The sequence below is a fragment of the Tursiops truncatus genome, chromosome 11, assembly GCF_011762595.2.
Source record: "Tursiops truncatus isolate mTurTru1 chromosome 11, mTurTru1.mat.Y, whole genome shotgun sequence".
Taxonomy (NCBI): Eukaryota; Metazoa; Chordata; class Mammalia; order Artiodactyla; family Delphinidae; genus Tursiops; species Tursiops truncatus.
This window is the reverse complement of record NC_047044.1, coordinates 96,160,876-96,184,006: the sequence shown is the minus strand read 5'-3', so window position 1 is coordinate 96,184,006 and position 23,131 is coordinate 96,160,876. Positions and strand designations below refer to the sequence as shown.

At 58.2% G+C, this 23,131-nt stretch overlaps 2 protein-coding genes across 8 annotated transcripts; both read right to left on the bottom strand.

Annotated features, from left to right (window-relative positions):
* Positions 1–507: 507 nt before the first annotated feature.
* Positions 508–13,966, bottom strand: IFFO1 (intermediate filament family orphan 1). Of its 5 annotated transcripts, XM_033867136.2 has the most exons (10): positions 12,800–13,665; positions 9,109–9,169; positions 8,923–9,018; positions 8,140–8,280; positions 7,833–7,841; positions 5,683–5,864; positions 5,460–5,580; positions 5,106–5,201; positions 2,206–2,336; positions 508–1,564 (listed from the first exon to the last, which is right to left on the bottom strand). In XM_033867136.2, exons 1-10 carry the CDS (start codon positions 13,576–13,578, stop codon positions 1,453–1,455), a joined length of 1,728 nt encoding a protein of 575 aa, XP_033723027.1. In that variant the 5' UTR covers positions 13,579–13,665; the 3' UTR covers positions 508–1,452. The 5 variants fall into 5 exon arrangements, with proteins under 5 accessions (XP_033723027.1, XP_033723026.2, XP_033723025.1 ...); XM_033867135.2 differs by lacking the exon at positions 7,833–7,841 and having other exon boundaries at positions 5,106–5,198; positions 5,683–5,840; positions 12,800–13,887; XM_033867134.2 differs by lacking the exon at positions 7,833–7,841 and having other exon boundaries at positions 5,683–5,840; positions 12,800–13,659.
* A 151-nt stretch (positions 13,967–14,117) lies between these two features.
* On the bottom strand, positions 14,118–23,073 carry NOP2 (NOP2 nucleolar protein). 3 transcript variants are annotated; one of them, XM_033867128.2, is made up of 16 exons: positions 22,936–23,073; positions 22,543–22,652; positions 21,427–21,472; positions 21,157–21,245; positions 20,728–20,966; positions 19,589–19,644; positions 19,308–19,468; positions 19,012–19,211; positions 18,767–18,856; positions 17,810–17,897; positions 17,593–17,733; positions 16,922–17,061; positions 16,690–16,779; positions 16,424–16,546; positions 16,085–16,313; positions 14,118–14,913 (listed from the first exon to the last, which is right to left on the bottom strand). In XM_033867128.2, the coding sequence occupies exons 2-16, from the start codon at positions 22,646–22,648 to the stop codon at positions 14,228–14,230; spliced, it is 2,484 nt and encodes an 827-aa protein (XP_033723019.1). In that variant the 5' UTR covers positions 22,649–22,652; positions 22,936–23,073; the 3' UTR covers positions 14,118–14,227. The 3 variants fall into 3 exon arrangements, with proteins under 3 accessions (XP_033723019.1, XP_073645217.1, XP_033723020.1); XM_073789116.1 differs by lacking the exon at positions 22,936–23,073 and adding an exon at positions 22,889–22,907; XM_033867129.2 differs by lacking the exon at positions 18,767–18,856.
* Between the last annotated feature and the right edge of the window lie 58 nt (positions 23,074–23,131).

The following is a 23,131-nucleotide window of genomic DNA, read 5'->3' as shown; positions in this document are numbered from 1 at the left end:
ATGCCGTTCTGTCTGCAGCTCCCCGAGGGTGACACTGGCACAGGAAGTCAGGGCAGAGTGTGCCTGGCCTCTGACCAGTTGGCTGACCTCTGCAGCAGCATGGAGCACGGCCAGCCTGCCGGGTGCAGACCCCAGCTCTGCCCAGTGGCTGCAAGTCTCAGTGCCCCGGTGATCACCAGCAGTGCAGCTGGGTGGGTGCCCTAGTGTCACCGGAGGGGTTACAGTAGGCTGGTCCATGGGAAGGGTGGGGATGGCTTTGCTCCCATGTCATCTGTCACCTGTGGATGCACGTGGCTTTGGTGGTAGAAGCACAGAGCTGGTGCCGGGAACCAGGGCTGAGGCCGCGGCCGTGCCACTCGAGGCACCGTTACCTTGGGCAGGTTACTTATAATCTCCGCACCTGCCTTGCACCTGCATGTTTTTAAAGTGATAACTAGCGCACTCTGTGCAGAGGACTGTATAACCACCACCAGACCAGAAAGTGCTGGAAACAGTGACACAGACGTGTTCAATAAACAGTCGCCAGTTTCATTGTCATTAGATTCCACACAAACATCGGCTCAGCCCAGCGGCGACGACGAGGGACCCTCGGTCTCGTAGCCCCAGTTCACCAAGCTTTTCCGAGTCCAGGACATCTCACTCAGCCGGTTGGTCTCAGTGTGTGACAGACACGGAGGAGACACACCTGCAGCTGATGCTTGAAGAAACTGGGACCCTGAGGGCACACACGCCCCCCCCCACACACAGCTTCACCTTTCTGTCACCGGGCGGTGACTGGGAAACAAGCAGGGGCTTCTGTCTCCCTCCACGACACTGACGCCGCACCCGGTCAGACCCAGAAGCCGCCGGCACCGGACGCACTAGGGCCCCTGCGACGTGCGGCACCTCCACCAGGGAAGGCTCACAGCCACGTCACTGCTGTCGGCCGCCACGGCCGTGAGCACTCGGACAAGAGGGAGGACAGAGCGCCCTGCCCAGGCCCGCTCCCTCCGCTTGTGACACGGAGGGAAGCCCTCTCTGGTGCACGAGCCACAGAACGTCCAGCCTAATCCCCCTCATACCAGTGCCCACGCCAGTTAGCACCAGTACAGAATCAAGACGGCCAGCTGGCTCGAGGCCACAGGGACGGCAGGAAGGACAATCCATCATGTTCCTTACTCAGTGGGGAGGTGAGGGGCCACGAGCGCTCGGGCAGCGTGTTAAAGATGGGAAGTAGCATTCACCCACGCAGGAAGGCAGGGGAGCCGGCTGTGCAGGGGGTCGCCCGGGAAGGGCAGGCCAAGCCTCGCTCCAGACACCCCAGACCCCTAGAGAGGCCAAGGACCAAGGGGGGAGGCTGGGGAGGAGCACCCCGTGGCCGGGGCCGGGCTCGGTGCTGCAGGACAAACGCGTTCCCTTCTGGGAACCACCCAGCCCCCTGCCTCGGTGAGTCCCAGCGGGCCGAGGAGGCCCCTATCTCACGGCGCCGTCGGATGAGACATCGCGATCGGAGTCCTCAGCCTCGCTTGGTGGCGGCGGGGGCGGCAGGTCGCTAAGCGGGGCCGCAGTGAAAGCAGGAGACTTTCTAGAAAAGAGCGTCAGCTGTAACCTCGGGGCGGGTCAGCTGTAACCTCGGGGCGGGAGGAGTCCTGACAAGGCCGGCACGCCCGCCACCCCTGGCCTGATCCCCTGGCAGGCAGCATCTCAGGCAGGGCAGGAGGACCACAGGGCAAGGGCGGATGCAGGGCAAGGGAGGGGGGAAGGGGGTAAGAAACGGTCCCCACTTTAACTTGGGGACCCGGAGAGGCTGAGTTCAGAAGTATCTGAGGTCACAGTATGAGACGCCGCCGGAGCCGGAGGGCACCGGCTCTGTGGCCCCAGCTTCACGTCTATGAAGTAGTTTTGCGATTTTTAAAAACTTACGCAGGGTCAAAGGCACAAATTGTGGCGCTGACTTTAGATAAAAGTCTGCCCCTTGTGCTCCCTGTCAGTCTTTAGCTGCCTTTCTAACCAGGGGAACCGCATCCGGAGGTTTCGGCAGTCCAACCACGGATGGACAACTGCCGAGGGGGAGGGAGCTGCCGGGCTGGGGCGAGCAGACCAGGCGATCTCCAACGGGCAGCCCCACGGCAAGACGGGCCTGAGTCACTGCCGGAGGGTCTCAGGGCTCCCCAGTGAGGGGCGCTGGGTACTGTCCCCTCCCGCCTGTGCCCGGGGGGCCCTTACCGGTCCCCGGACTGGGTGATGAGCCGGCGGCAGGTCTCCATCTGCACGTCCAGGCCCCGCTTCATGCTGCACATCTCCATGTACTCGTGCAGGTGCCGGTTCATGTCATTCTTGGCCGTGGCCAGCTCCAGCTGTGGCGGGGGCAGGGCAGGGCCGCCGGGTCAGCAGGGCCTGTCCCCCGCCCCCCGGAGGCTAACTGCCAAGCACCCCGGGCGGGGCACAGGCAGCCGTAGTGGAAGTGAAGGACTCAGATTTTAAACTAAACCAGCTCAAGGCAGAAGGTGCCCGATACCCCATCATTCCTTCTAGTTTCCCCGGGAGTCTCTCCCACAGAGGCTTTCACTAAGCGATCTGCTCTGGGCCTGCACTCTCGGAACAGACTCCCAACGAGAGCCGTGAGGAACGGATGTTCCTGAGTGCGTGGGCAGCACGTGGGGATGACCTTGCCCCTTCCTGGGGCCCCCCCGGGGCCTGCTCCAGTCCTCACTCCCCACACAGCGCTGTCCCCCCAGCCTGTCCCCCTCTGCAAGCTGGGAGCTCCTGGCAGGGCTGGCCACGGGGCCTACTCATCCCTGCGTGCACACCCCACACCTCGACGGCAGTCATTAGTTAACTTCAAGCAGCGTCCACGAGACTCATGGCCCAGAGGCCGGCTGGGCCCTGTTGAAAGGCACTCTGCTCTCTTACCACCTATTTCCTCTCATTGCTTTTCTCACTTGTAAGTCCTTTTCAGAGATGAACGGAAGGACTGCCTGCCTCGCTGAATGTCCGACGGGCTCTGAGATGTAGCCCGACTCAAGACACGTCATGCGTGACATGACGTGTGGCCCAGAGTCGAGGGCACGCAGTCTCCCTCCCAGACCCCGCCTCTGCGCCACAGGCTCAGAGGTAGAGCTGAGAGCCAGGCGCAGAGGCGGTGAAAGATCTGGCCACAGACAGTGTGCTGCCTCTCTCTGTTCTGGGCACAAGGGGAGGCAGAGAAACTGCTCGGAGGTGACGTGCTTGACTGCTTGAGAGCAAAGAGAAAGGGCGGGAAGCCACCTGTGAACGGTCTGAACTGGGCAGAGAGGATGCGAAACTCGGAGAGAAAAGAAAATAGTCACAGAGCCAGACACAGAGACGGCAGCCCAGGTGGATCAGAAGCCCTAGTGAGCACGGCTCAAACTCCAGCCTTGGTTCCAGAGCTGGGATCCCAGCCGGGGCCCAGCAGCAAGAGCATGTGCAGGGGCAGGACGCACTGACTGTTCAGTCCAGGAGGGAAATACGGTGCCGCCAGCTCTTGTCCAGACTGGCTGCCACCTACACCCCAATCCCTACACCTCAGGAGAGCCCCCCGGTATTAAAGAGGAGGGATGGGCTCTGGAGCCCATCGCTCAGCGGGGCAGGGAACAAGGGAACGAACCAAACATATTCCAGGAGAATACGAGGCTAGGACGGCCACCAGTCTCTACACAGCCCCTCAGAGCAGGGCTGCAGGAAGGAGACGACCCCAAAAGCCACACTGCAAACCCCGTGCACGCTGGCAGCGGGGCAGGGCGGAGGGGTGAGGCTGGGAGCAGATGGAGGGGAAGGGGTGGGGGAAAGAATTCCCGCCCACCCTCCACCTGGGCCTTGGTCTCACCATCCAGTGGTGGAAATGGTCCTTGCCTCCATCCCAGGGCCCCTGAGAGATCAAAGGTCACTGAGTTGAAGGGACCTCAGGTGTCCCATTTGGATGTCCAGGAGCAACACTGCAGCCACCACCACCGTGTCCGCCCCGCTGACACCTCCCATCATGCCATTCTAGGCGTAGGGAGGAGGAGGACAGTGGGATGGTGTAAACGGGAGAGCGGAGTGCAGTTCCCCCTCCCAGCTCCTCAGCTAGTGGCGCACAGCTGGCTGTGTCTTTCTTTTCTTTTTTTTTTGGCCACATGCCATGTGGGACTTGGGGGGGGGATCGAACTGGGGGCGAACCCGCGCCCCCTGCAGTGGAAGTGTGGAGTCTTAACCATGTGACTGCCAGGGAAGTCCCCAGCAGTGCCTTTAAAAGTGAGCACCTGTCTGCCCAGGCAAAAAAAATGAAAGCAGGTTTTGCTGAAAGGAGCAGGGCCGGCTAATGTGCGCTGGGGGAACGAGGATGTAGGAAAATAATTCCTCAACTTCCACTGCCGCTGTGAGGGCAGTGGGCTCGGAGAGAGGCCCCCAGCCTCATCCCCAAGTCAGAGTGCATGGCAAGGACCCTCTCACGCTCGCTCGGGCAGGAGGGCTCACGAGAATCGCACGCGCACGCAAGCCTCGTCCCACAGGCCCTCCTCCCAGGTGCCACAAATCCTTCCCGCCGCCCCTAGAGGCCTAGAGTTTAAGTTGAAGCACCAGTTCCACTCGCATCTCTAGAAGGTTCCTCAAGGCTAGGGAATAAGAATGGAGGTTTCCCCATTGGCTCAAAGGTTGAGCCGCGACAGCAGCAAAGTTCAAGTCCATCCGAGTGGACTTCACCACAGCACTAACAATAATAACAGCAATGATGATAAAGCAACGACCATATGCTGTGCTGACGACGAGACAGACGCTGCCCCACGCTCTGCCTGGGCCTTACTTCACTTGACCTTCAAACAACCCTGAGGGAGGTATTAGTAAGAACCCCACTTTATAAATAAAGAAGCATGCTCAGAGAAAAGAGGCCTGTTAAAAGTTAGAGTGGAAGTAAGTGACAGAGCTGAGGTTTGAACCCACATCTGTCGGCCTCCCTCCCCAGCCTGAGGTCTTAAGGACCCACCGGAGGTGCTACAGTGGGGAGATCACTCCGCCCCCGTCAGGAAGAAATGGGGAGGCCCTGGTGTCTGGGGTCCCGCAGGGGTGAGGCCATTGCACCTGCGACCCACCGGGAGCCTGGGCCCCTCGGCTTCAGCGCACGGCCTTACCTCTATCTGGTCAATGGTTTCCTGATATTCTTTCTCCCGGGTTTTGAACAGGGACTCAGTATCTTTAATCACCTTCTCCAAACTGTCTTCCGGCTGCTGGAGAGGAAAGGGAAGCAGGGGGAGGCCAGATGGGAGGGGTGGGACGGGGCACCACAGGGCAAGGCGAGGGAGAGAGTGAGTCAGGTTAAAGGAAGCCGGAGAGAGAGGGGACGAGGACAAAGGACCAGGGAGAAGCAGGTGACGGAGGGTGGCCACAAAGGGAAGACAGAGCACGGCATGGACGGTGGGCGGGGAGGAGACGGCCTGGCGCCCGGAGACGAGGAGCCGGGACCCTGCGGCCGGGAGGGCGGTTACCTCTCCCGGGGCCTCTGCAGCAGCCAAGGCATAGCCCGAGAAGTCCTCCCAGAGCAGCAGGGTCTCCTCGGTCTCCTCCCAAGTCAGGCTGTCACAGTCGTCCTCAAAATCATACTCCCTCCTAGAGACAGGGAGCCCCGGCGTCAGGGCGGGCGGCAGGGAGGGGCTGCTGGGCGGGGCTCCGGCCTCGGGGGCGGGGCGGCGAGGGGCCTGCGGGACTCACAGCTGGTTCAGCATGCGCTGCATCTCCTCGTTGATGCTGAGGGCCGTGCTCTCCTCCTCGTCCCCGTCGGGGTGGCAGGGCCCGTCACTCTCTGACAGGGAGGTGTCCTCCTCGACGGCAGCCTTGCGCTCCCGCTTCCGCCCCCCCATGGACGGGACCTTAATGGGAGACAAGTGCAGAGACTACAGAGACGAGGCCGGGTGCATGAGGAGAAGGGCGTGGGTGCCGGCAGGGGAGGGAAGCATGGACCAGCGGGAAGGGGGGGCAGACAGAGAGAAGACACAGTTACAAGACGGAACAGAAACACCAGCGTCACCGAGACAGGCAGACAGACACAGATGGGGACGGGGCTGCAGACTAGGAGGAAGACAGACAAGAAACAGAGAAAACAGAGCAGTAAGATAAGGGGGAAATGGCTGGCCTCGACCACAGTAAGATGTGCATAATGGCCCAGAGGATTTCTTTTCTAAAAAAAGTCTTCTAGTGAAATGACTGAACTGAGAGGAAACTTTCAGGCTGCAAGGAGGAGGGAGACACGGAGTTGACAAAGCAGAACCTGAGTCACACATCCAGATCTGGAAGCCAGAGGGCAAAGGGAGAGAGAGAACTGGAGGCAGAAGAATGAGAGAGAGGGAGAGAACAGGTGGGGGGAGGGGAGAGAACAGGTGGGGGGGGAGAGACAGAACAGGTGGTGGGGGGAGAGAGAGAACAGGTGGGGGGAAAGAACAGGTGGGGGGGAGAGAACAGGTGGGGGGGAGAGAACAGGTGGGGGGGAGAGAACAGGTGGGGGGGAGAGAGAACAGGTGGGGGGGAGAGAGAGCAGGTGGGGGGAGAGAGAGAACAGGTGGGGGGGGAGAGAACAGGTGGGGGGGAGAGAACAGGTGGGGGGAGAGAGAACAGGTGGAGGGTGAGAGAACAGGTGGGGGGAGAACAGGTTGGGGGGAGAACAGGGGGGAGAGAAGTGGGGGGAGAGAGAGAAGGGGAGAGGGATAGAAGGGGAGAGGGAGAGAGAAGGGGGGAGAGGGATAGAAGGGGAAGAGGGATAGAAGGGGGGAGAGGGAGAGAGAAGGGGAGAGAGGGAGAGAGAAGGGGGAGAGGGAGAGAGAAGGGGAGAGAGAAGGGGAGGAGAGGGACAGAAGGGGGGAGAGGGCGAGAGAAGGGCAGAGAGGGCGAGAGAAGGGCGGAGAGGGAGAGAGAAGGGCGGAGAGGGATAGAAGGGGGGAGAGGGAGAGAGAAGGGGGAGAGGGATAGAAGGGGGAGAGGGATAGAGAAGGGGGAGAGGGATAGAAGGGGGGAGAGGGAGAGAGAAGGGGGAGAGGGAGAGAGAAGGGGGGAGAGGGAGAGAGAAGGGGGAGAGGGCGAGAGAAGGGGGAGAGGGGGGAGAAGGGGGGAGAGGGAGAGAGAAGGGGGAGAGGCGTAGAAGGGGGAGAGGGAGAGAGAAGGGGGAGAGGCATAGAAGGGGGAGAGGGAGAGAGAAGGGGGAGAGGGATAGAAGGGGGGAGAGGGAGAGAGAAGGGGGAGAGGGAGAGAGAAGGGGGGAGAGGGAGAGAGAAGGGGAGAGGGATAGAAGGGGAGAAGGAGAGCGAAGGCGGGGAGAGGGATAGAAGGGGGAGAGGGGGAGAGAAGGGGGGAGAGGGGGAGAGAAGGGGGAGAGGCATAAAAGGGGGAGAGGGAGAGAGAAGGGGGAGAGGGCGAGAGAAGGGGGAGAGGGGGGAGAAGGGGGGAGAGGGAGAGAGAAGGGGGAGAGGCGTAGAAGGGGGAGAGGGAGAGAGAAGGGGGAGAGGCATAGAAGGGGGAGAGGGAGAGAGAAGGGGGAGAGGCATAGAAGGGGGAGAGGGAGAGAGAAGGGGGAGAGGCATAGAAGGGGGAGAGGGAGAGAGAAGGGGGAAGAGAGAGAGAGAAGGGGGAGAGGCATACAAGGGGGAGAGGGAGAGAGAAGGGGGGAGAGGAAGAGAGAATGGGGAGAGGGATAGAAGGGGGTAGAGGGAGGGAGAAGCGGGGAGAGGGAAGGAGGGGTGGGAGATAAAGAAGGGAGCAGAGCAGCCGGATAGAGGGGAGGGGTCTGCGCTGAGAGCCCTGCGGGTCAGGAGGCCTGGGGAGCTGAGAAATGGGCCGGGGACGCAGGAAGCTTGCGTGAGAGCAGAACTAACCAGCTTCTTCTGTGGAGGAAGCAAGAGAAGATGAAAGGCAGAGAGGCGAGGAGGCAGACGGGAGAGAGAGGGGAGGGGAGAGACGGCGTTAGAGACCGCTCCAAACTCCTCTCCAGAGGTTGTCCCTCACCCCCAGCCTCGTCCCGCCAGGGCCCGGCTGCCGCGCTAAGCTCTCCGAGAAGGGGCCGGGCCCAGCTCCCGCGGAGGACCGGGCTCTCGCGGCCCCGCGCCCCCCTACAGAGCTCGGGCGCGGACACCAGGCGGTGGGACGGGGCGGGGGCCGGACCCAGGCGCCCCTCGCCCTCACCTGGAACATCTTGATCATGTCCTCGCAGTTGCGCTGCTGGGCCAAGTCACAGAGCTTGGCGGTGATGTCGATGCGGCGGCAGATGTCCATGTCCACCTTCATGGCCTTCTCCTGGATCTTCGTGTCCAGGTCGGACAGGTTCTGTGCGGGGAGCACGGAGGGCGGTGAGGGGGTCCTCAGGGCCCGGCAATGTCCCCTCATCCTCCCAGACACACGGCCCCTCCCAGCAGAAGGCACCCCTTTTCCTGGGTGCCCCTCCAGCACTCTGCCCAGGACAGCTGGCTCCCCGGCCAGACGGGGCCCCCGAAGGGCACGGCCCAGTGGCTGGGACATGCAGGGGGCTCCCTCCTGGAACTCAGGCTACAAGAGACACTGACTGGCTGACCACCAGGGGCTATGAGAGTGGAGAAGTATCGCAATGGTGACATCAGCTGACGCTGAACGAGCACCGCTGTCCTAACTCAGTGCATCACAACCTTCGAACCAGACTGCAAAGCGCGTGCTTTACTATCCCACTCCACAGACCCAGATACGAAGGCAGAGTGTCAGGACTTCACCCAGGGCCACACTGCGAGCAAACCACCCTGAGGAACAATGGAGGCCACGGGGACTTCCGCTGTCTCTTCTTCTCCGGAGTTAGGGGTGGGCAAGCGGAAAAGAAATGGAAGCACATACGCTGGGGGGAGGGTCAGTGAATTGGGTGCAACTAAAAAGGCCGGCTCCCTGGCCTCAGGCAGCCTCGCCCCGGCGGGTAGGGACGAGGGGTGACGCGGCGGCACTCACGTTGCTCATGAGCCCCTTGAAGACCACCAGCTCGGCCTTCAGCTGCTCCACCTTCAGGGCCAGCTCCTCCTGGCAGGCGTCAGCCTCCTGGGCCTCCTACGGTCGGGAGAAACCCGGCGTGAGCCGCACTGCCTGCGGGCGGCGGGCAGGGGAAGGTGGGACGAGGCGGGGCAGGGCGGCCCTCACCTCCTGGAGCTCGTTCACGCGCTCCTGCAGCTGCAGCCTCACCACGTACTCCTCTTCCCACCTGCAGACAGCGAAGGGCCAGCGCCTGGGTGCGGGGTCCTCCCACCTCCGCTCTCCGCCCCCCGCCCGTCTGGCTCTGGCTCAGGCTCAGGCCCCGGCCCCGGGTCTGCTTCCCCAGACGGGAGGAGCCAGGCAGAAACGTGTGGCTCCAGGCTCCCCGCCAGCTCCCAGCTCACCAGCTGCCTTCCCGGAACCTCCGGCCTCGCACCATTTAAGAGCAACTGCGGCTGCTCTGGTCCCTCGCAGGGCCCAGCCCGACCAGCTGTCCGGCTGGCCTCGTCCCCCTCCTTCTGCCCACACCACCCGGCCCGGTCTCCCACCTCCAGTCCTCAGATCCGGGCTCCCGCCTGCTGCCTGCACCAGAACAGAGCTCGTCTAGCCCGCTGCCCTGCCTCCTGTGGTACCATTAATCCTGTAAAAGCAGCTGCAGGACACATACGGCATCAGCAAAGGTGGTCAGGAGCCTGCGAGGAGATGCTTGAAGTCCATCCCCACAAGCTCCAGAAACTGCCCACCCAGAGGCCCCGGGTGAGCCGCAGAGAGGGGCCAGGATGCGGGCAGGAGCCTGGGATCACTGAGCACCCACACCCAGAGGGAGAGGGAAACCGTGGTGGGTAAGAACTAGCGGCAGGACCTCCTGGGCCCCCGCATGCAGAGCCTAAGACCACGAGGAGGCTAGAAGGCGCTCCTGGCCAAGGCTGGGAGCTGGCCGGTGCGTCCCCCTCCTCCTCACACAGGCAGGAGGGCAGCGGCGGGGGCAACACCCCTGCTTAGGATTGATTTCAGGGCCCCGCAAGGTTGGCTGGAACAGCGGGACTCCTCAGACCCCACTGACATAGCCCAGCACTTCTCCCCCATCCTGGAAAGGCTTCCTCCAGGCTGAGAAAGGAGGGCAACTGCACCAGGGGAGAAACCTCAACGCCAGAAAGGTGGTTAGGAAGCAGCATGGAGAACACACTCCGCAGGCCCAGGATTTGGTCTTCCCCTCCCCTCCCCTCCATCTCTGTTCCCAGGTGCCTCTCAGCTCTCTTCCCCGGGCTCCTCCTCCAGGCCCATCTCTCCTAGCCCTCCCGTTCCTCCGCACTGCAGTGTTCCTAATAATAACTCCTCGACCTCACCGTGGCCGCCCCTCCTGGCGGCTGGGCTGGGCCGGGAGAAAGCAGCCCAGCTCCCCTCCCGTCTTCCTGGCTCCCCACCCAGCCCCTCCCCTCGCTCTGGCATTCTCATTCAGACAGTTGGGGCCAGCGAGGTGCCCCAGCAGTGTCAGGTTATGTATTTTCTTAAAGAAGACATTTATCTTTCTGGGCCTTGGTTTCTTCGTCTACAGCGTGAGGGCAGGGGATGCAGTACCCTGATGCCCCTGGGGTCCATGCATCCCTGGAGGAAGCAAGCGAGACAGACAAGGGGACCAAAACCCTGGGGAAGATGCATCAGGGAGGGCAGGACAGTGAACTCAACTGTTCCAGGTAGAAACTTAAGGAAGTTAGGTATGGCTTAAGATTAATAAAATCTCAAACAAACAAACAAAAAATCTGAAAATAAACCATCTGGAAGCTCACTAGAATTCTATTTGTACTCCAGCCAGACATTCCCACGAATGGGTTCGTTTTGACCTCTATTTAAATCTGGTCTCCCTCGCAAGGTTCTTTAAACATGGGTAGACGTTGAGCAATTTCCACGTATTCTACATTGAGCAAACATCTTTCTTCCAAATAAACGGTCTCCCTGAGTGAAGTGAGGAAGCAGGGGCCACTCCTATGTCGGAAAAACTGAGACCAGGAAAAAGAGATCCACCCAAGGTCGCACAAGGCAGGGGAGCTGAACCCAGAACCAGGAGGCCTCAGCTCCTTCCCAGTTTAGTGCTCATACTATGCCCACGTCTTCCAGGCTACAGACGGGAGCTAGCTTTGCTATGAAGAGAAGAGACCAAGGGCAGGGGATCTGGGGTGGAAGAATGAGTTGACGACCAGTATCACGTACCACCCACGTCTGGCCGTGAGGCCCTCTGCACAGCGGAGTGCTGCAGAGCTATGAGCTCATCAGCCCCCGAGGAATAACCCTTTGCTGCCCTGGACAGCTGGACCAAGGACAAATACTCTTCCGGTTAGAAACAGAACACCCCCACAACAGCAGTTGTTCCTGTGGTTATGGATGTATTCCAGAACTGTCCATGTTCCACTGCTGACGGCGTTAATTAACTCCTGCAGTGGCTGGGGCAGGATGGTTCTGGGTGGCATCTGAATGATGGTTTTAGGCTAACTGAGACTCCCAAAGACACTTCAGTCATGGACTACAACCAAGGAAGGAAGCCAGCCAGCATGAGGACAGGACTCCACCTCAGCAAGCCTGCTGATCTGTGATCTGCTAGACTCTGGCGGGTTACAGATCCCTGAAGTTCGCCCCCGACCCCCAACCCGACCCAGCAGGCATTTGCCTGAGCATTCAGCCAATCCCCACCAGACACAAATCTCTGCTCCACTGGGCTGCAAGGGTAATTCCCAGGCCTGCCCACAAGGGGTCAGAGTAGCTCATTAAGAGGTTAAACCTGAAGGCTAAGCCTCTTTCCGACCTGTCACCTCCTCCGTCTTCAACCATGGCGTCCCAGGCACGGTGTACGAAGTGCTGGCTGTGCTCAGGCTGCTGTCCTAACAGCATGGTTATCAGCCGTCTAGGGGATCCACCTGGATGCAGCCAGCACTCCTGCGTCGCATCCCCTCCCCTGGCACCTTGTGCTACCCCGCAGGGCTCCCTGCAGTAAACCAACTCCTCATCTTCAGAGCCACCCGGCCTGCCCCAGCTGCCTTGTGTCAAAGGTGTGGTGTGTCCATGTTCCCAGCCTTCTCCTACTCGGGTCCTTGCTGCCCTCTTCACACGTCCTCCGCCTTCAGCTCTGCACTTTCAGATCCCCCAGCTTCCAAGACTAGCCCTGGGCCAACTACATAGGCCCTTCCCCTTTCCCTAGGGAATTCCCTTTACTCCTTCTTCCCGCCTCCCTCCTTTTCTGACCCACTCCCAGAAATGCCCTAAGGTCCCCACAGCATTCTGGTTTGGATGGAACCAGAGCAGCCGTGCTGCTCCCTCGGACGCCGTTTTGGGAAACGCTGGGCAGAGGCAGGATCACCTACTGCAAGGTGCAGCCCCTCTCCAACCCCCTTCTCATTGCCCTTCGACTCCCAAATTAAAACTACAACCTTTGCCTCTAACTTTTGATCAGTAATGTGGAGCCTATATCACAAAGTCGCTCCGAGGGCTGAGACTGGGGGATTAAGCAGTAGCCCGGATGTGGCCTCTCCGACCCATGTCCCTTTTACACATCACAAAACCCCCAGTTAACACAGTCCTCCAAACACTGCAGCCTAGATGAAAAACAAGTGTTCCCCGCAGTATTCGGCTCCTAGACGCCTCCTTCCGGTCACGAGTCTCGACTTCTGCATTCTCTAGGGATTCTAGTCTCCGGGTATCCAATTCCTTCTGTGGACTTCCAAGCTCCTCCTTACACAGCAGGAACTTTACTCATACTGACTCCTCCCTGATTCTTGGGCCCCAGCTGCTCTCGGCTCCTGTACGCACACCTAGCCCCGGCCCCAGTGTGGCGTGAGCTGAGCCCCCTCCCCACCTTCCCGATCCCTACCTCCGCTTGTACTCGTCCCGCTCGCGCTTCACTTTAGCCAGCACGTTGTAGAGAGCGCGGATCTCGGGGGTGATGGTGTCGATCTGGACGCCCACCCCGTCGGGGTGCACCCACGACAGGCCAGGCCCTTGCACCAAAGTGGGCTCCAGTCCCGGCCCGAGCCGGCGGGCGTGAGAGAAGGACCAGATGGTGCCGGGCATGAAGCGGGCCGACGAGGAGGAGGCAGAGGAGGCGGAGGTGGAGGTGGAGGGAGCCGGGTGGCAGGCCGCGGAGGGCGCGAGGGGGCCTGCCGGCGAGCGCGCGGGCGAGCCCAGCACCCGCGCCGACGGGGTGCAGACGGCAGCCGGCCGGGCGCCCAGGGGCAGCCCCAGGGGTCTGACGGGGCTGACGAAGCCGGTCTGCACGGCCTGGTCTCGGCGAGCCAGGCCCCGCCGGCCCTGCTTACCCTCCTCCAGCGCCTGCTGCAGCTGCTTCTCCAGCAGCCGGTTGCGGCGCTCCAACTCGTGCACCTTGGCCAGGAAGCAGCGGAAGCGGAGGTTCAGGGTCTTGAGCACGTTGATGTTGGAGCCCAGGTCGTTGCGGAGCGCCATGGCGGCGGGGGGCGCCGGGCCCGGCCCGGGCGGCGAGTAGGAAGCCGAGCCGGCCCGGGCGAGCGGCGCCGGGGGCACGTCCCCGCCGCCGGCCAAGTGGTCGCTTCCCACGGGGTCCCCCAGCGGCCCGGCCAGGCCTTGCTGCTCCTGCTGGAGGAGGAAGAGGTTGGGGCCGAATAACGGATTCATGGCTGCGCCTTCTGCCGGGAGATGGAGACCCGTGCAGGAGCAGGGCTGGAGGGCGAGGGAGGAGAGCCAATGAGGCGCCAGGGGGACGAGGGGCAGCCAATCAGACGGCTCGGCGGAAGGGGCAGAGGTCAGCGGGGCGGAGGAGGCCAGGGAGGAGGCCAATGAAAGGCTCATTCGGAAGCTGGCACCTGGACCGACCTTTCCGGGTCTGAGGCTGAGCCCTGAGCCGACCGGACCCCGACCCATGCCCAGAATCCAGCCAGCGTGTCAGGACATAAAACCCAGGTCCTCCAGTACTCCATGGTTCTGGTGGCACGAAATTCACCTTCCCTACACCCCAATTGCCCTCCTCTCCCCTGAATCCAAACACCCAGGCTCTGACTCCATGACTCTCCTTCCCTGGGTCCCTGGGAACTGACCTTATTTCTCAGCATACCACACTGTCCGCGCTCTTCAGGGGTTCCCCGTCCCACCCTCCCACCTCTACCCTTCAAGCAGCAAAGCCAGTACCCAGTCCCCTCAAAAAAACACACAGCAGCCAGAGATTGTAAAATGTGTATTAAATTTCACATCCCCAGTGGGGAAGCCATCCTCACAGAGGTAAGAGTTCCAACCCAGTAACAATGGCAATGAGCCACCCCAGTATAGTTCAACCATCCATCGGAGACAGCAGGGGCTGGCGGCCGCCTCTGGACAGAGATTTTCTCCTCTTTGCTGGTGGGGGCCGGCTGTGACCCCCCCGGTGGGGGGACATGACTGGAGTCTTAGGTCCCTTGGGGGTACCATTCTGTTTCTGGAAGGCAGCTTTCTTGAGAGGCTGCTCTGGCACCCGCTGTTTAACCTCCTCAGCCCCTGTGGTGTTCCCCAGGGGCTGACCACGGTCCTCAGGCTTGAGAGTGGCCTGCGTCTTGGAGAGGGACGGCACAGCAGGTGTTTCCGTGCAGGTGCCCTTAGGAGGAGCGTGCCGCTTCCGGAAGGCAGCTTTCTTGGAGGACTGCAGTTCGGGTGACTGCTGCTGTAGCTTCCCGGCTACCTTTGGTTCCCTGACCCCTGCTGCTTTTTCAGCTGGCTGACTGCTATCCTGCAGCTTAGAGGAAGCTTGGGCCTTTGTGACAGAACACACAGTGGACACTTCTGAGTCTGTCCCTCTGGAGACACCGTTCTGCTTCTGGAAGGAAGCCTTCTTGGGATGTTTCCGTTTCTGCAGCCGCTGCTTTGCTTGACCAGCCACTCTGGCCTTCTTGGCAGGCTGCCTGCTGCTCTCAGGCTGGGGGGTCACCTGCCCTTTCAGGTGGGGCAAGTCTAGGTTTGTAAGGGTGGATATCACAGAATTTCCTGAGGTTAAAATTAAACAGATGGTTTGAGAAAACAGGCCTCATCACTGGGTCTTGATCATTAGTGGAGGAGGTAGGTAGAGGTATTAAAATAAGGAAACTGCCGGGGTACTATCTCTTGGCCAAGTGTTCCACACAATTGGGACGGTGCCTAAGAGCAGATTACCTGGCTTCATATTACTTAATATCACCTGGTCTTTACGCAAGTCATATTTGAACCCTGTATTAAAGAGAAGGCATCACTACCCATCCCCATCCTTGGGCCAAAAGGTTTTCAGAGGAAGCTGTGCCCCCTTGAGGCCAGCAGGTAACAAGACACTCTAAGGAGGAGGCGAACCCTGAAAAAACCTGAAGCACTGGGCTTTTCTTTTAATCAGAAAAGATATTTTTTTCATGCAGAGTTTGACGAGATGCAGGAAAATAAGAATGCACAAAGAGCAACTAGAAAAAGCTAGTCTTCATTAATGAAGACATACTAAATATGTATCTTCACAGTTACAGCAAAAAAAAAATGCAAGAAATTTTGCTACTTCTTAAAGAGGTTTTTGTTAACATTCAGATGTGACTTTTGTTAAGAGGCATTGTTTATGAAGAGGAAAAAAAATCAACTCAATAAGTCATGTTGTTTGTGTCCAGAGAAGCCCGCCTCTCCCTCTTCCAACTCAGCTCAGGGTGGCATCCCAGCAGGCAGAGCCCTCAGGCTTGTTTCAGAAAACCCCACCCTTCCCCTTGAGATCAAGGCCAGACTCCTCAAGATGGCTGAGGAAACGATCTGCAATTAGTGTGATGGGCTCAGAGAACGGACAGTTCTGAGGAGTCGCGTGCCAACCCAATGCTGACAAGGCTGGACTGGCAGAGATCTATTACCAGTAAGGCAACCCTCGGCCAAGAAACCACACTCGCACTGGGAATGCGTTTAGTGCCGACCAACTGCAGCCATTTGGCAGGATCAAGGGAAAGATCCCACCCACGTGAACCCCGTAACGCACCGAATGGGGCCCAGGCTTGGGAACAACTAGCTGGGATGAAAGGGGTCTCTCACCCAAGCGTGCAAAGGCCAGGAGAGGGAGGCCGAGATCCGCCCTTCCCCGCAGTCACACCAGAAAGCCTCCTGAAGCTATGGTAGAAAGAGCAAAGGTGGAGAGGAGAGGTACAAAGAGCACACTGCTTACCTGTTTGGGACTGGGGGATAGAATTGGAGAATTTCTTGAACTTGGCAATAAAGAAACCATCCACGTTGTGGGTGTGAGGGTAGAAGCGGCGGGTGGAGCGCAGGGTAGGGTGGAAGCGCCTTTCCCGGAAGCGGGTGAAGCCCTCCTGGCCGAAGTCCAGGCCCGTGGGCACCAGCCGCACGTTCCTTTTTCTCAGGGCGTAGTCTACCACCCACTCGTTCTCTTCCACCTGACGTGTGGGGGAGACAGAGACGGAAGGGAAAGCGGAGCTGGAGCCGAGGGGGTGCTGGGGGGCGCCGGCGCCAGCCCTGCCCCCTCTCGCCCCACGACAGGCCTCACCATGATGGAGCAGGTGCAGTAGACGAGGTAGCCCCCCGTCTTGGAGGTGGCGCTGACAGAGTCGATAGCGCTCAGGAGCAGCTCCTTCTGAAGGTGAGCGCAGCGCAAGATGTCCTTCTCATCCTGTCCCAGGACGGAGAGACCCACAGCGCTGGACTTTCTAAAGGTAGCCTCAGGAGACGTGAGCTGCTGACTGCCCACCTCCCACTCCGCTTCGCCAGCCCCCCTTCCCCGAGACTTTTCAGCAGGTCCCCCAACCCCTGCACCTTGTTCGTCTTCACTGCTGGGTCCTTGGAGATGATACCGGTGCCACTGCAGGGGGCATCCAGCAGGACTCGGTCAAAGCCCCCCACCACCTGGGGAAAAAGGTAGGCTAAGTGGATGTTTTCGGCAACCTGAACCATACCGATTATTTCCTAAGGGCAGGTCTCAACATCCTGAGGTCGGGAAGGGAGCAGGTGAGACGCCCCAGGAGAGACACACAGCGGGGAGCCCCACCTTGGGAAACTGGCGCCCGTCATAGTGGCTGATGACGGTGTTGGTGACTCCCAGCCGGTGCAGGTTGCCCACGACGCTCCTGAGCCGCTCGGCATTGGCGTCATTGGCGAGGATCACACCTGTGTTCTTCATGAGCTGGGCTGAAGGGAGGAGGGCACAGTGCTCACCGGCAGCTCCTGTGCCTCCACACCTGCCGGCCACCCTCTAGCCCAAGACTCTGCCTGTGAAGTCTCACCCCTTCCCCAAATAAGCTGCAACCCCACCGGCTACCCGGTCCGCACCGGCCCTGTGATGAGCGAGCCCGCCAGGATGACTTTTCTGTTACTGAACGCCCTTCTGGTCCTTCAGACTAAGTTACTTCTTCCAAGGGATAACAGTTTAATAAAATGGTTACGACTAATTATACGTAGCGGTTACTGTGCCAGGGACTTGCATATGCGCACCTCAACCCTCAGGACCCACGCATAACATAACAGCCAACACGAGCACCATCACCTCGCCGTTCCACAGGTGCCCAAGGTCACGTGGGCAGTAAGAGGCCCTCGTGGGGCTGGAGCTGGGCCGCCCCCAGAACCTGTGCTGCCGCCCACTCTGCTGACCGCCTGTGCAACCCCACCTCCTTCATAAGCAGAGTGCCAGCTGAAGCCTAGCCCCACCAGCCCTTCTCATACCTATGTAGCTGGTCTTTCCTCCAGGGGCACAACACATGTCCAGGATCCGCTCATGTTCCTGGGGTGCCAAGGCCATGACGGGCAACATGCTGGAGGCCCCCTGCAGCATGTAGTGCCCAGCCAGGTACTCGGGAGTGGCACCTGTGGATGAGGACCCGCCTGTGACATGCTGGGACGAGGGCACGGGCAGAAGGGCTCCGGGGCAGGGAACACTTACCAATGGGCACCGAAGAATCATATACCACGAGTCCAGTCTTCGACCACTTGCCCAGGGGATCCAGGTTAACCCCACGATTGATCAGCGCCTGAAAATAAGATGGATGAAAGTGTTAAAATGTCGGAAGCTACTATACCCAGTAGGGGACTGGAGACGTGACACCCTGGTCCTGGCAGGAGGCCCGTGGCACCACGACCCCTGGAGCTTAGTCAGGACACAATCATCACAGGCGCACGGAACAGTCTGTCCCATCCCATGGTCTCCTCTTCCTTAGCCTCAGGTTCTAACTCAAGGTCTGAATTCCATCCCAATGGAGCACACTGCCAGCTCCTGTTCTTTCATCTCCTGGAAATGGACCCCGACTTTCCAAGAGCCTCAGCCCCCTTGCCATCCTAAAACTTAGCGTTATTGGTTATAGCAACGTTAAAGATAACTATCGAGTTACCTTCCAGGGAGAGGCAACAGAAGACAGACACCAGGAGACAGACAACACACAAGGCCACACCACTGCCTCTGGCACCAGGGTTTTAACCTGGGGCCCCTGAACCCCTGGAAACGAGGAGCTTAAAACACTGCTTGTGTGTGTGTGTCACGTCTTTACCCGGGGATAGGGATCACAGCCTCACCAGCTTCTCAATCATCTACGAGGCAGACAACCCCCTCCCACTTCTCTGTGAGGAGGCATTTTCATCGTGATGCGGATGTCTCAGCCCTGTCACAGGGAGCAGAGGCTGAAGGGACGAGCTCCCCAATCGACAGAGGTCCTCAGCCCTGCCAGACAGACCCAGCGTGACACCAGGCCTAGGTCTGCCTCCTGGGACCATGCCTGTACCAAGAAATGCCTAGGTACTAAGACCCCCCACGCCCAGTGCGGTGGGACGGGGGGGTGGGGTGGGCGGGGGTCTCTGGGATTCAGTGCCTCCCTGAGACAAGCAAACCTCAGGGCCCACCCCTCACCTGAGCGAGGTCCCGGCGCCGGGTCTTCAAGGTATTGGTCCTGAGGGTGATGGGCCGAGGCACCTCATTGGCTTCCAAAAACTCCACCAGCTGGGACAGAGCATGGCAGGGAGCAGGTCAGGCTGGCCTAGGAGCGCAGCCAGAAAAGCAGAGAGCAAGGGGACTGGCTGCCTTCTTACACAGTGTAAGAGAAGAGAGAGTGAGGAAAGAAAAGCATGAAGGGCATCAGAATGGCAAGTCGGTACCTCAGACAGAGGGAAGAGGTCCATAAGCTTGCCAAGGAGGAAGTCTCCATAGGAGTAGTAAGTGGCCAGATCCTTCCGAAGCCGCTGCAGGTATTCAGAACGAGACCGACCTTCCTCCCGCTGAGTCCCAAAATCGCGCAGCACTCCCACTATGTCTTGGATGCGCTTGTGAACTCGCTGCAAGTCTGGAACCTGGGCATGTGGACCTGTTAAGGAACTGCTTCCTGGTTTCCTGGGGCCTGGAAATGCCTTCTCCCCAGCATCCCCCTCCGGCTCCCCCTGCCCCAGAAGGATATCCTGCTCCATCTCCCCAGCAGGGGGCAGCACAAAAGTCTCCTCCTCGTCCGCGTTGATCTGCAGGTCCCCTTCCATCTCATCATCCTCTTTGGGACCTGACCCAGGGGACACTTTCTCCTCTTCCTCCTCTTCGTAGGTCTCCTCCTCACTCCACTGGCCCCTATAAACAGGTCCAAGAACAGAGTGGTTCACAGATCAAAGCAGACACCTCCTCCTTCCTCACATTTTCCTTCATCCCAGCCACTGCCTACTCTCCACCCTAAGAGTTTCCAAAACTCACCCAGCAACAGCCTCCTGGGCCTTCTGCTTCCGAGCAGCCCTTTCAATGGGCAGCAACTGAATAAAGAGACAAGAGGCTGGTGAGGCAAAGCTTGCCCTTCCACCAGCCCATGAAATACTTCCTACCTCTGTTTTTTTCCTAAATACAAACATAACTCTTGCTCCCAGAAAAAAATTTAGACCCTGAAGAAGTGAATAGAAGATTAGCAAAATATTTACCATTACTGAAGTGAAATGATGGATTGAAAGAGTTCGGTACATTGTTCTTCCCATACCCATATGTACACGGGTGGGCAGGCAGGACACGGACACACACACACACACACATACACACACACAAAAACTGCCCTGGGCACCCGTTTTGCCATATTTTCCTCCACGCTTACTCTACATTTTTCACACAGTTGAAATCATGATTCATTTTCGAGTCTGTTTCTCGCCTTTTCTCATTCACAGATCACAAGCATTTTCACAGACGCAATGGCCAAACGTTAATTTAGCATACGAATGAACCACAGTTCACTTAAGCCTATTAGGCATTTTGGAAGTTTCCAGAGTTTGGGCATTATGGTCCACATGGTGCCTGGAAATCGCAAAACAGTAGCTCTGCAGAGAGAAGGGGGGTTGGGGGAGAGGGGTGAAAGTGGGAACTTCCTTTTTATTCCATACGACTCGATTATGCTTGAATTTTCCTAGTAACACACTCATATACTTAAACTGTATAATACATGATAACTTCTTATACTTCGGCAAGTAAACCTGTCTACATTCTGGATCACCTTTCTAAGGTGGAATTACTAAGTGAAAAGGAAAAACCTTTTTAAGGTTCTCAGATACCAAATGCTTAAAAAAAAAAAAAGTGTGCATTTCTAGTCCCAGCAGTGGGGCCATACAAGTGTCCGCCTTCCCATGTCCTCACCAGCACTGAGCATCGTTATATTTTAAAGTGCTCTATCCTGTGGCTCTTTTAAACTTGCACATGCGCTGAGAGGACGTAAGGTGCTACGAAAAGTGATGGAACGCTAAAATCCCTTTTCTCCACTCAGGCTTATCCTTGTCACCGAGAGATAGTCTCAAGGATCTGGAAAGACTCTAAAAGGCAAGGATAGCTTTCTGAAGACCCAGAGAGATAAAGCTCACCTCTGCACCGTCATCCTCATCTTCGTCCTCTGAGCTGGAGTCAGCTCCATAGTCATCTACCATATCAGCGTCACTGTCCTCGGAGCCCCAGAGGTCCCCCTGGTTCGCCACACCACCCTCTTCAGAGTCTTCCTCCTCTTCTTCCTCGTCACTGCTGTGGGTTGGTGCTGGGCGCTTCTTGCCTCGAGCACTGTTAAATAAGGACGGGGCTCCCTTCTTACTGGGTGCCTGGACAGCTCCTGCAGAGATCCCAGAGGGTTTGAAGAATCCTGGACTGATGGCAGCCACACACTGATGGAGCCTCTGTACTTCCTACCCCCAAGAACGTCCTCTGGCTGTTCCTTTCACTTCAGAAATACTCAACAAGCCCCTCCCTACCCAGGACCCAGAGGACTCCTCACGTGGCACCCAGCTCCTATGTCCACTGACCTTCTGACAGCTTTCCAGGCAATGGTTTGGCCCCAGGGGACTTATTCATCTCAGGGGCTTCAGCAGAGCCCAACCTCCTCCTGGCTGCCCTGAAAACATAAAAGGAGTGAGGAAATGGAACACACCTCTAGGCTCTGCCACTTCCCAGTGCAGGGAAACCTGACAGTCCCCAACAGCTCTTTCCATCAGCATGATCACATGGGAGCAGTGCCTAAAGATGAGTGGGACCAGTTTAACCTGGGTAACGTAAGTCTAGACATGCACACTCACCTCTTTCGGGCACGACTGGACAACCTCTTGAAATTTTCATCACCACCTGTTTAAAAAAAAAAATTTTTTTAAACAGGCAGAACAGGAAGTTACAGGGGAAATGAAAAAAAAAAAGCAACGGGAAAGGAAATAAAAGGGAAAAGAATTGGAACACTAGTTAGAGGCAGTAGATGATAACTCACTCCACTGTGCTCTACCGGGAGCTGGATAAGAGATGTAGAGGAGATGATTTCCACCTGGCTGTTCACCAGCCAAATCCAAACAGGGCCTCCCTCCAGACTGATTTCAACACACAGCATCATCATCATTCTGGTAACACAGATTCAAAACTTTCTTCTCCCCTTTCTTTTACTCTCAACTCATCAGTTACCAACCACGATACATTTTACCTTTACAACTGCTGCTGTTCCTATACTCTCCAAGAAACAGAAAATTTAAATCTCAGCTCTGTCATTTAATAACTATTTACAGGTTAACCTCTCAGCACCCATTTCCTTAGCAGGGCCTCTCTCACAGGACACTGAGAATGAGAGGATACAATGTGTCCAAAGGCTTCGGTATAGTGTTTAGCATTTGCCAACACCTCAGTAAACTGCATCTTTTATATGACGTTCAACACAAACTGCTTGCCCACTCTTCCCTCCCACCCAGTCTTCCATGCAGTAGACTACTAACCATGCAGGAACCAGATCTGTGCTTTCCCATCTCCATGCCCTCAACAATGCAGTTCACAGTGACTGGACTATCCCCTTCCAACTTCCACTTGCTAAAATGTCACCCATTTTTCAAAACCCAACTGCTTCACAAAATCTTTTCAAACAAAATCTTCTCAAACTCTCTAACTCCGTGGGATCCCCCTTCCTCTGAACTCCCGCAGTGTTAAACCACACCTCTCCTTGCCTGAGTACTTGTGTCCCAGTCGCATCTTCCCTAAGTTCTAAACGCTAATGAGAGTACTTCATTCCTACTTATTTCCTACTAACTCATTAAAAGAAAATTCCGCTTGAACAGAAAGCGAACACACAAAATGACTAAAAAAACGGAAGGGTTGAGCTACAGATAAAAGAATAGCGCAAAAGCTGGAGAATCGGGAGAGGGAGCACGCCAGACCCCTACCTGCAGGCAAGAATTTGGCAAGTTCGGTCTCGGCACCTTTCTGTTTCCGGGCCTTTCGGCCCGGCCCGCGCTTCTCCTTCTTCGTAGGGTCCAATTTACGCCCCATGGTACTGGGGAAAACAAAACGGGAGACAGTAGAAGAGCGCGTATTGTAAGGGAAAGGCAGAACGCAGACGAAGCGAAATGGAGCGGGAGAGGGTATCGCCTCCACCAGAACCTCGACTCAACAGCCCCTCGAGGCCTGCCCAAACCTCCACTCCACGCTGAGCCCCGGGCCCTGGGTCTCACGCCCTAGGTACCGCGTACCCCCACCCTCCCCACGCCCCAGTCCAGGCCAGCGCCTCACCCTTCCTTCCCCAAATTCCTCCAGACACGCCCGAAGCCTCGGCTCACCTGGAAGCCAATCCAGCCCCGAGACGGGATTCGGAAGCAGGCGCGGAGCTCCACGTGCGGCCCAGGACAAGCGCTCCGACGCCGCACCACGAAAACGTCTTACGCAGGCGCCCTGCGTGCCTGCCGAGGCCCCGCCTCTTCCGGTCTTCCGGTCCGCCGCGGAAGCCGGAACGTTTGCTTACCCGGCCCGCGCGGG